General features: G+C 41.5%; 1 protein-coding gene across 1 annotated transcript in view; it reads left to right on the top strand.

Moving 5' to 3' along the window:
* The window catches only part of Tbc1d32 (TBC1 domain family member 32), a 202417-nt gene that overhangs the window by 50848 nt on the left and 138894 nt on the right, over positions 1-12675 (top strand). Inside the window, exon 12 of the mRNA XM_005073305.4 lies at positions 8479-8619. Coding sequence (XP_005073362.1) covers positions 8479-8619 — 141 coding nt within the window. The remainder of the gene's footprint in view (positions 1-8478; positions 8620-12675) is intronic.

Genomic DNA, 12675 nt, shown 5'->3' with positions numbered 1-12675 from the left:
ATTATATATTTAAATTAGAAACAACCTTGCTTCCCATGTCAGTCCTAGCTCCCTCTCCCTCCCCTGCACGTCCACTCCCCCCCACCAGGCCTCCCAGCCCCCCCAACCCAATCCCTACTCCATTTTCCAGTGAAGGTAAAGCCCTCTGTGGGGGGATCTCTAGAATCTGTCATTTTGTTGCTGGGAGGGCCTAGACCCGCCCCAAAATGTTCAGACTGAGAGAGCATCCCTCATTGTGGGATGAGTGCCCAAAGTCCATTTGTGTGCCAGGGATAATTACTGATCTACTACCCAAAGCGCCATAGATTGCCTAGGCCTCCTCACTGACACCCAGATTCAGGGAGTCTGCATCAGTCCCATGCTGGCTACTCAGCCATCAGTCTGGGATCCAAGATCTCCTCCTTGTTCAGGTCAGCTGTTTCTCTGGGTTTCACCAGCCCAGCCTTGACCCCTTTGCTCATCAGTCCTCCCTCTCTGTCACTGGGTTCCAGGAGTTCAGTTCAGTGTTTAGCTGTGGGTGTCTGCCTCTGCTTCCGTCTATCACTGGATGGAGGTTCTAGGATGGTATGTAAGATAGTCGTCAAAAATCATTATTAGGGAGGGGCATTTAAAGTTTCTCCACTATTGCTTAGTTTGCCAGTTGGTGTCATCCTTGAAGATCTCTGGAAATCTCACTAGTGCCAGATCGCCCCTCAAACCTAAAATGATTCCCTCTATTATGGTATCTCTCATCCTGCTCTCCTCTTTCTTCCCCCAACTCAACCTTCCTGCTCCCCCATGTCCTCTTCTCCCCTCCTCTTCTCCCCCTCTCTTTTTCCTGGCTCCCTCTCCCCTCATCCCCCCATGCTCCCAATCTGCTCAGGAGATCTTGCCTCATTCCACCTTATCTGGAGAACCATGCATATCTCTGTTAGGGTCCTTCCTTTTTCCCAGACTCTCTGGCAGTGGGATTGTAGGCTGGTGCTCCCCTGATTCATGTCTAAAATCCATATATGAGTGAGTACATACCTTGTTTGTCTTTTTGCGACTGGGTTACCTCACTCAGGATGGTTTCTTCTAGTGCTATCCATATGGTTGCAAATTTCAAGATTCCATTGTTTTTTCCCCCTGCTGTATAGTACTACATTGTGTAAGTGCAACACATTTTCTCTATCTACTCTTCAGTTGGGGGACATGTAGGTTGCTTCCAGGTTCTGCCTATTGCAAATAGTGCTGCTATAAACATAGTGGAACAGACATCCTTGTTGGACTTAAGTTTTGTGCATGGTGATAGGCATGGGTTTATCTACAGTCTTCTACATGTCAGCATCCAGGTATGCCAGCACTATTTGTTGAAGATGCCTTCTTTTTTCTATAATCTTAGAATCTTTGTCAAAAACCAAGTGTTCATATGTGTGTGGGTTAATATCAGGGATTTCAATTTGATTCCATTGGTCTACCTGTCTATTTTTGTGTTAATGCCAAGCTATTTTCCGGATGATATCTCTATCATAGAGCTTAAAATCAGGGATGGTGATGCCTCCGGACTTTGCTTTGTTGAACAGGGCTGTTTTGGCTATCCTGGGTCTTTTGTTTTTCCATATAAAGTTGAGAATTGTTCTTTCAAGGTCTGTGAAGAATTGTGTTGAGATTTTGATGGGGATTGTATTGAATCTGTAGATTGCTTTTGGCAAGACTGCCATTTTTACTATGTTGATCCTATCTACCCAAGAGCATGGGAGATCTTTCCATTTTCTGGTGTCTTTTTAAATTTGTTTCTTTAAAGACTCAAAGTTGCCGGGCGTTGGTGGCGCACGCCTTTAATCCCAGCACTCGGGAGGCAGAGGCAGGCGGATCTCTGTGAGTTCGAGGCCAGGCTGGACCGACAGCCTCCAAAACAGAGAAACCCTGTCTCGTAAAACCAAAAAAAAAAAAAAAAAAAGACTCAAAGTTTTTGCGATACAGGTCTTTCCCTTGTTTGGTTAGGGTTACCCCAAGGTATTTTATGTTGTTTGTGGCAATTGTAAAGGGTATGTTTCTGATTTATTTCTCAGCGCTTTTGTCATCTGTATATAATAGGGCTATATTTTCTTGAGTTGATCTTTTATCCTGACACTTTGCTGAAGGTATTTATCAGCTTTAGGAGATTCCTAGTAGAGTTTTTTGGGTCACTTATGTAAACTATCATATCATCTGCAAATAGTGAAAGTTTAACCTATTCCTTTCCAATTTCTATCCCCTTGATCTCCTTTTGTTGCCTTAATGCTCTGGCTAGAACTTCAAGGACAATATTGAAGAGGTATGGAAAGAGTGGACAGCCTTGTCTTGTCCCTGATTTTAGAGGAATTGCTTTGAGTTTCTCTCCATTTAGTTTGATGTTGGCTGTTGGTTTGCTGTATATAGCTTTTATTATGTTTAGGTATGTTCCTGTTATCCCAGATCTCTCCAAGACCTTTATCATGAAGGGGTGTTGGATTTTTGTCAAAGGCTCTTTCAGCATCTAGTGAGATGATCATGTGATTTTTGTTTCTCAACTTGTTTATATGGTGGATTACACTGATGGATTTTTCTATGTTGACCCACCCCTCGTGTCCCTGGGACGAAACCTACTTTATCATGGTGGATGATGTTTCTGATGTTTTCTTGGATCCGATTTGCCAGTATTTTATTGAGTATTTTTGCATCAATATTCATGAGTGATAATGGTCTGAATTTCTCTTTCTTAGTTGTGACTTTGTGTGGCTTGGGTATCAATGTTATTGAAGCCTCATAGAGAGAGTTTGGCAAAGACCCTTCTGATTCTATTGCATGGAATACTTTGAGGAGAATTGGTATAAGCTGATCTTTGAATTTCTGGTAGAATTCTGCACTGAGGTCATCTGGACCTGGGCTTTTTTGGTTGGGAGACTTTTGATGACTGTTTCTATTTCCTTAAGGGTTACAGGTTTATTTTTAATTGCTTATGTTTTCTTGATTTAATTTTGGCATGTTATATCTATCCAGAAAATTGTCCATTTCCTTTAAATCTTCAAATTTTGTGGAGTACAGATTTTCAAAGTATGACCTAATGTTTCTTTGGATTTCCTCAGTGTCCGTTGTTATGTCCCCCCTTTTTCATTTCTGATTTTGTTAATTTGCATGTTCACATTCTGCCTTTTGGTAAGTTTGGATAAAGGTTTGTCTATCTTGTTGATTTTCTCAAGAACCAACTCTTCATTACATTCATTCTTTGTATTGTTTTCCTAGTTTCTACTTTATTGAGTTCAGCCTTCAATTTGATTATTTCCAGGCATCTACTGCTCCTGGGGGAGTTTGTTTCTTTTTGTTCTAGAGCTTTCAGTTGTGCTGTTAATTCTCTAGTGTGGCTATTCTCCAGTTTCTTCATGTGGGTGCTTAGTGCTATGCACTTTCCTCTTAGCACTGCTTTCAGAGTGTCCCACAAGTTTGAGTATGTTGTGTCTTCATTCTCATTGAATTCTAGGAAGTCTTTAATTTTTTTTATTTATTCTTTGATCCAGCAGTGGTGCGTGCAGTTGCGCATTGTTCAATTTCCATGAGTTTGTAGGGTTTCTGCAAATTGTGTTGTTGTTGAATTATAACTTTAAAGAATGGTGCTCTGATAAGATACATGGAGTCATTCCAATTTTTTTGTACCTGTTGAGGTTTGCTATGTTGCGAAGAATGTGGTAGATTTTTGGGAAGGTTCCATGTGGCACTGAGAAGAAGGTATATTCTTTTGTGTTTGGATGGAATGTTCTGTAGATGTCTGTCAAACACAGTTGGGTTATAACTTCTATTAGTTTATTTGTTTTTTTTAAACAATTTCTTTTTTTCTTTAAACAATACCACTACTTTTTTTTAATATTTTATTTATTTATTGTGTATACAGCCTTCTGCCTGCATGCCAGCAGAGGGCACCAGATCTCATTCAAGGTGGTTGTGAGCCACCATGTGTCTGCCGGGAATTGAACTCAGGACCTCTGGAAGAACAGTCAGTGTTCTTAACTTCTGAGCTGTCTCTCCAGCCCAGTTTCTTTGTTACTTTGTTACGTTTCTGTGTGGTAGTCCTGTCTAGTGGTGAGAGGAGGGTGTTGAAGTCTCCCATTATAAGTGTGTGAGGTTTTATGTGTGGTTTGAGTTTTAGTAATGTTTCTTTTACGAATGTAGATGCCTTTGTGTTTGGGGCATAGATGTTCAGAATCGAGACTTCATCTTGGTGAATTTCTCCTGTGATGAGTATGAGATCACCTCCTTCATTTCTTTTGATTGATTTCAGTTTAAAGTGTAGTTTGTTAGATATTAGGATTGCTACTCCTGCTTGTTTCTTGGCTCCATTTGATTGGAAAATCTTTTCCCAACCCTTAACTCTGAGGTAATGTCTATCTTTGAAGCTGAGTTGCTTTTCTTCTATGCAGCAGAAGGATGGAATCTGTCTTCTCATCCATTCTGTTAGCCTGTGCCTTGTTATGGGTGAGTTAAGACCATTAATATTGAGGGATATTAATGGCCATTCATTGCTCATTCTTGTTTGTTTTGGAATGGTTATTGTTGGTGGAATTGTATGTGGTTTTCCACCCCTTTTCTCTTTTGGCTGTTGGCAATGTGGGATTATCTACTGCCTATGTTTTTCTGGTTGTTGTTAACTTCCTTGGATTGGTGTTTTGCTTCCAAAACTTTTTGTAGGGATGGGTTAGTGGATATGTATTGTTTAAATCTGGGTTTGTCATGGAATATGTTGTTTTCTCCATCTATATTGATTGAAAGCTTTTCTGGGTATAGTTGTCTGGACTGGCATCTGTGGTCTCTTAGTGATGATAGAATATCTATCCAGGACCTTCTGGCTTTCAGAGTTTTCATGTAGAAGTCAGGTATAATTCTGATAGTTTTGCCCTTATATGTTATTTGACCTTCTATCTTAGCTGCTCTAAGTATTCTTTCTTTATTCTGTATGCTTGGGGTCTTGATTATTATGCAGCAAGGGGACTTTTTTTGTGGTTCACTCTATTTGGTGTTCTGCAAGCTTCCTGTACTTTCATTGGCATGTCTTTCTTTAGGTTAGGAAAGTTTTCTTCTATGATTTTGTTGAATATGTTTTCTGCATCCTTGAGATGGGTTTCTTTACCTTCTTCTATACCTATTACTCTTAGGTTTGGTCTTTTCATGGTGTCCCATATTTTCTGGATATTTTGTGTTAGGGATTTTTTGGACTCAATATTTTCTTTGGTCAATGAATCTCTTCCTCCTAGTGTGTCTTCAACACCTGAGATTCTGTCTTCCATCTCTTGTATTCTGTTGGTTATGCTTGTATCTGTAGTACCTGACCATTTCCACAGTTTTTCTTTAGACTGTGGTTTTTTTATTGTCTCTATTTCAGCTTTCAACCCTTGCTTTGTTTGAATTGTTACTTGTAATTTTTGCTCTGTGTTTTCCTCCATTTCTTGCAGTTGTTGGGTTGTTTGGTTTTTTTTTTCTTCCTTTTCTTTAAGGGATTTTTCTCATATCCTTTTTGAGGGCTTCCATCATTTTCATGACGGTGTTTTTAAGGTCATTCCCTTCTGCTTTGTCTGCATTGGGGTTTTCAGGTCTTGCTGGTGTTGAATCTCTAGACTCTGGTGGTATCATATTTGTTTTTCTTTTGCTGAGTGTGTTATTATATTGTCTCTTTCCCATCTCTTCTTCCAGTGTATGTAGAAAGAGCCTCTTCCTCTCCTGGTGGGTAGGTGACCAGTGCTCCCTTTCCGTGGGTATAAGTAACTCCAATATTCTCTATCCTCTGCTCTCTGTCTTCTGCTCTTTTCCCTGAGTGGGTGCAGGAGTAGACCAGATCTCTTCTCTCTGCAGGTTCCTGGTCACTTGGTAGTCGGTGGGGGGTGGAGAGAAGACCTGGCTGGAGTCCATAGGCCAGGAGATTCGTGAGAGGGTGAGTGGGAGGAATTCGGATCTAAGATGGGGGCTGAAGCTCACCTATGCCCTCTGCCCTTAGTGTGGGCCAGAATAGACTGGCTCTCTCTGCAGGCTCCTGGTTGCTTGGTCATCTGGGGCCATTTGCCCTGACTGCAGTCCCCAGGCCAGGAGCTCCTAGAGAGAACCCTTATGTGTTTTTATGGGGGTATGTGCATGTTAGTGCAGTTGCCTGTGGAGGCCAGAAGAGGTCATCTGGTCCTGTGGGCCTGGAATACAGGCGGTTGTGAGTCTCCTAACATGGGTGCTGGCAACTGAACTTGTAAGAATAATATGTGCCCTTAACCACTGAGTCATTTCTTTAGCCTCTAGTTCATAAGTTTGAAATGGAGTTTCTTATGTCAGAGTTGACCTTGTTTCAGCAACTTTGCCCGTACTGTCATCAAAGTCCATTCTTGACAATTCATGCTTGATTGCATCTGTCTTCCTAAAATCTTTCTAATACCTTCCTCATGGCCTCTGTCATAGAGTTAAAATTCCTTCTGAGCCTAACTCCGCTATGAACTATTACTTTTATCTTCATAGCTCTCCCACTTGTCCTCTGGTGCTCTTATTGTACACTGCTGTTATCAAACACTGAATGGAAAAGCAAGTTTCATTCTACGTACAGTAGTTTACAGGGTGTTTGTATGTAGGTGTGTATGTGTGTCTGTGTATGTGTCTGTAATGAGCATTCTTCCCGCCAGCCTCATCCCAGAGCTGCGTCAGTGCCAAATGAACACTCGGGATGCTATATTAATTATGAAGCTGTTGGTCATTCACTATGGTTTCTTGTTGGCTAGCTCTCACTTAATAATCAACACGTAACTGCTGAGTGTTTCCACGTGGTCTTCTCTTACCGGAGAAAGGAGCCAGACCTCTTACTCCTCTTGCATCCTACATGGTGACTGACTGTGTCTTCGTTTCCCAGAATCCTCCACCTCTCCTAGTCCCACCTGTCTTGCTTCCCTATTTGTCAACAGTGCTTTATTCATCAACCAATAAGACAAACATATACACAGAAGACTATTACCCATCAAGAGTCTGTTTGGTTTGTGTATATATATATACACACACACATATATATGTATATGCATATATGTATATATGTGTACATGTATGCATGTTTATGTGACTTGGTGTGGGTATACATGTGTGAGGGTGATGTGCATGTGTCATTCCTTGGAAACTACCTGCCTTTTTTTTTTTTTTTTTTTTTTGGTTTTTATGAGACAGGGTTTCTCTGTGTTGTTTTGGAGGCTATCGGTCCAGCCTGGCCTCCAACTCACAGAGATCCGCCTGCCTCTGCCTCCCGAGTGCTGGGATTAAAGGCGTGCGCCACCACTGCCCGGCACTACCTGCCTTTCTTATGGCAGGGCCTCTTACTAATTTGCAACTTGCTGGACCAAGAGCCTCAAGAGCATACTGTCTTCACTTTCTCTGAGCTTGGATTATAAGCATGTGCCACTATGCTTTTTGATATGTTTTTAATGTATTCTGGGGATGAAATTCAAGTCCTTGTTCTTTCAAGGTAAGCAGTCATTGACTAAGCTATCTCCCTACCCCTTCTGAACAGTTCTAAATATCAGTGAATGGATTAGGATCTTGTAAAATTGCTTCTCAATATACCTTGAACATGAGTGATGGATAAATGAATGAATGGCTATTTTAGATATTCTAATTTTAACTGCAAACATGGTTGTAATCAGTATGGCCTACTGTATATAGTACAAGCTGAATATCCCTTATCCAAAATGCTTGGAACCCGAACTATGCTAAATGAACTTTAGTGTTTATTGAATATTGGAACATGTCCATAGACTTTATCTGTGTTGCCTTTTTATGTGGTTGCACCAGTTTTATTTCTGTAACTGGGATGAAAAGCAGCAGATGGGAAGAAAGTTTATTTGGCTGACAAGTCCAGCTTGCAGTCCACAATTATGGGGTACATCAAGGCAAGAACTTAAAACATCACATCCACAGTTAATAACAGAGATAGAATAAAAACATATCTATGCTCACTTGCTCTCAGCTCACTCTTTTTCTATTGTTCTGGACCCCTGCCTAGAGAATCCTACCACCTACTATGACTAGAGTTTTTGTATATCAATTAGCAATCCAAATGATTTCCCACGGACATGCCCGCATGCCAACCTGATCTAGATATTTCTCATTAAGACTCTCTGCCTAAGGGTTTCTAGGTTGTGTTAAGTTGACAGTTAAGACCAAAATAGTGGTAAAAATTAAGTAATTTTTTATTGACTTCTTTTTCCATCCCTCTTTATTTTTAAAGTCTGTCTTTGGTGATGAGTAACTTTGGCAGTATGATGGTATTTTTAGATTGAACACCAGCAACAGTGGTTACTAATTTTATAATGACTACTCCCCCTCAGATCTACTGTAAAAGGCTATTTCAAATATTAAGGAAATAAATATTACAAGTTTATATCAACAGTTTCTCCAATATAGATGATACCATGTCAGGAGGGGTTGAAGACAAGTATTGTAAAATAAAATGTTATTAAAATAAGTGATAATTTTTTTTGCTTCTCTTTTAAGGAAACAAGCAAAAAAATTTCTACTACTCAGGACAAGAGCTGCAATATATTTATTTCATTCACTCACTGTGCCTTTTGGGGAGATTGTTGATCTATACACAAGGCAGAAAATTATTTCCCATAAAGCTGAAGAGTAGAAAAGGTAAGTGTGATTAGGATAAATGAGTAGGTAAAGGTATAATACAATTTACAGTACACAGATTCCTATTTATAAATTTGACTTAGTATTTGTCATAGTCATTGTTCTATTGCTGTGAAGAGAGACACCATGGCCACAGCAACTCTTATACAAGAAAGCATTTAATTGGAGATTGCTAAAGTTTCAGAGGTTTAGTTCATTATCATCATGGCTGGGGGCATGGTGACATGCAGCCAGACATCATGCTGGAGAAGCATCCAAATAGGCAGCAGGAAGAGAGAGACAACGGGCTTGGCTGGATCAGACTTTTAAAATCTCAAAACCCAGCCCTGGTGACACCCTTCCTCCCACAAGGCCACACCCATTCCAACAAGGCCACACCTCCTAATCTTTCTCAAGTAGAGCCATTCATTCCTTGATGACTAGGCATTAGATCTATGAGACCATGGGGCGATGCTTATTCAAACCACCCTAGTACCTGCTTGGCATCATATGGCTCTTCATTGATGTGATAAAATAACTGTGACCAAAAGCAGCGTGAGGGGGAGAGGCTTTATTTCATCTTACCTTTTATACTCTACGACGAAGGGAAATTAGACAAGGAGTTCAGTATAGAGACCTGGAGAATTCAATAAGGAAACCTAAAGCAGAGGCCACGGAGGAGTGCCACTTAACTGGCTTTGTGTCCCGTGGCTTGTTCATTCTGCTTTCTTATACACCCCAGGACTGCTTCCCCAGGAGTGGCACCACCCACAGTGGCCTGTGTCCTCCCCCATCAATCATTAAGTAATAAAATATGCTATAGGCTTTCACATAGGCAATCTGGCAGAGACTCCCAGGTGGTTCTAGATTGTATTATGTCTACAAAAGAAACTCACCAGCATAGGCAGTTAGCTACATACCTTTTAGCCATATGTACTGTTGAGAATTTTTTCTTTCTGTCTTTATTTGTTTTTTCAGTTTCAGTGTATGCTTATTACTGTATATGTATTTAATTATTTTCATATTTCTCTTTTGAGAACCCTAGGCTAGACATACTTGGTAATTCAATTCTGAATATAAAACTAGAAGGTCTTTTAAAAAATTCTGGCTAGCCTACAGATTGTGACATTTTGGGGAAACCTCTCATCTTGTGCTTTTTTTTCAGCTTGTAAAAATTGAGTCATTATATCAATGATGATGAAATTTTGTGATGCTAGGACGTGAATGTGCTCAATAGTTTCTCTCTTTCCTCCCCCCCTTCTCTCGTGTCACCTTGACACAAGATAGAGTCATCTGAGAGGAGAGAACCTCAGCTGAGCGAATGCCTCTGTAAGAGCAGACTGCAGACAAGCCTGTAAGGCATTTTCTTAATTAGTGATGGTTGTGTGAGGAGCAAGCCTGGTGCTCTTGTCTGTAAGAAAGCAGGTTGAGCCAGCCAGGAGAGCAAGCCAGTAAGCAGCATCCCTCCATGGCCTCTGCATCAGCTCCTGCCTCCAGGATGCTGCCCTGAGTTCCTGCCATGGTTTCCTCAGTGATGGACTTAGACGCTTTAAAATGAAATAAACCCTTTCCTCCCCAAGTTGCTTTTGATTTATGGTGTTTCATTACAGCAACAGAAAACCAGACTGAGCCAGAAATTGGTACTAGATTGTGGAGTATTGCTGTGACAGACCTGGCCATATTGTTTGCATGAGGATTGTGGACTGACTTTGGGCTTGAAAGGCCATTGAATGCTCAAAGCTCTGTGGGCTCTTCTGTGGGTATTTAGATGTTAAGAATGTTGAGAACAGATAATGGAGGCCTAGCTTGTAAAGTTTCAGAGGGATGTTGCAGAATTCCTTAATGATTCTACTGGGGCAGTTTGACTGATAGCGTGAATTAACAATCATTAAAGAGAAACCTTTGCTCTGCTGGTCACCTAGGACTGAAGAATCAGCTGCATTTAGAAGACAACAGAAGCAGTGAGGCAAAATCTTCTGAGGAAGTGTTTCCTCAGGGTCAGCACACAGAAGCTGTGGTCCAGACGTGGCCAAAGCTGTTCCGTGTGCTGGCAGCCGAACTTGGTAATGAGGAGGAGTTAGCTGGGTACTGACAGGTTTTCAGGGCAAGACCAGGTCATGGAGAGCAAGCAAGGCTTGGCATGTGAGAGTATAGGAGAAGCCATTGGTGAAGATGCGCGTTAATTATAGTAGAAGCCCTAAGATGGTGGGTATCACCAAATGGCAGGGTCAAAGTCGCAGGAGAGACTAGTATTTTGAGAGACTAGTACCAGGGTGCTACCACCAAGGATAGCAGCAGCTGTGGAGTGAGCCATTCTGAGCCTCCAAGACAAGCTTTTTGTGATGTGCATAGCAGAGCTGGCCAAATGGAGCCCCTTGGAGTCAGAGGACTGTGACTGGGTCCCCTGCATCAAACACCGAAATTTTTACACCACTGAACGTTTGTTGTGCTTTGATTTGACTGTCACTGTGTCCTCAGTAAGAAAGTATGACACATTTTATAGGTGGTATGATAAAGCTCAAGGGGAACCTCGGCGGATTCCATGGCAGGCGAGGGTGACCGAGGCAGGGGAACAAACATGCCAGACAGAGCTTTGTGAGAAGTTTTATTAGAAAGGGGAGGGAGGGGGAAGGAAAGAGAAAAGAGGTAAAGAGACACAGAGACAGAGAGAGGACAGAAGAGAAGAGGGAGACAGGAAAAGTCCTGTCTTCCCCAGGAGAACAGCGGGAAAGAGAGCATAAGTGGGCGGGGGTCTTTTTTTTTGTAGGGGTCCTTTGCACCTGGACTGACCAGGGTACTGCCTGAGTGTATTCTGCCAGGTGACAGGGGCAGGCCAGCATAATGCCTGAATCCTTACAATAGGAGTCTACAGTAGAGAGACTTTTGAATTTTAGACTTAGGAATTTTACAGAGATATTGGACATTTTAGAGGGACAGCAGATATTATAGAGAGACTGGATATTTTAGGAATGTTGCATATCTTAAAGAGACTAAACTTTTAAACTTTTTGAATTTTTAAAATCTGTGGAACTCTAAAAGTTACATTAAGCTTTATACTGAGATATTAATATGACAACTTGGGAATTTCTGACTTAGTTCAGTTTTCTGTTGCTGTGATAAAATACCATGACCAAAAGCAACTTAGGGAGGAAAGGGTTTATTTCATTTTACAGCGTCTAAGTCCATCACTGAGGAAACCATGGCAGGAACTCAGGGCAGCATCCTGGAGGCAGGAGCTGATGCAGAGGCCATGGAGGGATGCTGCTTACTGGCTTGCTCTCCTGGCTTGCTCAACCTGCTTTCTTAGGGAACCCAGGATCACCAATTCAGGGATGGCCCCACTCGCAATGGGTTGGGCCCTCCTGCATTGATCACTAATTAAGAAAATGCCTTATACTCTTGCCTACAGCCTGATCATATGAAGGGCATTTTCTCACCCACGTTTCTGTCCTCTCAAATGATTTTCTAGCTTGTATCAAATTGACACAGAACAGCCAGAACATAAGATGGTGTTGGGGAGAGTAGCATATCATATATTATTATATTGTTTTTACTCTGTCTCGTTTAATTTAGCAAATTGAGATCAGTTATCTTCAATTCCTCTAAGACATTCTGTCTGTATTAGGAACACAGTATAGAGCAGAGTTCAGCTAACCTTCTGAAAAGTGACAGTAAATATTATGGCCTTGGTGGATAATATGGTGTGTTTCTGGTCATGCAAGAAAGTTAGCACAGTATGCCCCTGACTGCTTTCCTTAGAATGGCTTGTTTGCAAGGCATGCAAGGCATATGGGGAGTTGGACTCATGCTAGTCCCACCCAGCACTGGTGAGGGTGCTTAAATTGTTTGTATACTACCCCCGGCACCTAAACTCTTTGTACAGCATTGCTGTTTATGCTGAACACCAGGTTTGCTTTTGGGAGTTTGAATTATTGACATGTACAGGCAGAGGGTGTATATGTGCTCACCCTCCTCCCCATAAGAACCTGCATCACTGCATCCCTAGTGAGGTTTTCTGGAGGGATTAAATGCATTCTGCATGGTTCCCCTGGGAGAGACCCTCACAAGGTTGTGCCT

This window comes from Mesocricetus auratus, unplaced genomic scaffold, assembly GCF_017639785.1.
Source record: "Mesocricetus auratus isolate SY011 unplaced genomic scaffold, BCM_Maur_2.0 Super-Scaffold_100018, whole genome shotgun sequence".
NCBI classification, from domain to species: Eukaryota; Metazoa; Chordata; class Mammalia; order Rodentia; family Cricetidae; genus Mesocricetus; species Mesocricetus auratus.
The sequence above is the reverse complement of the archived record's forward strand: the minus strand, read 5'-3'. Positions and strand labels throughout refer to the sequence as shown.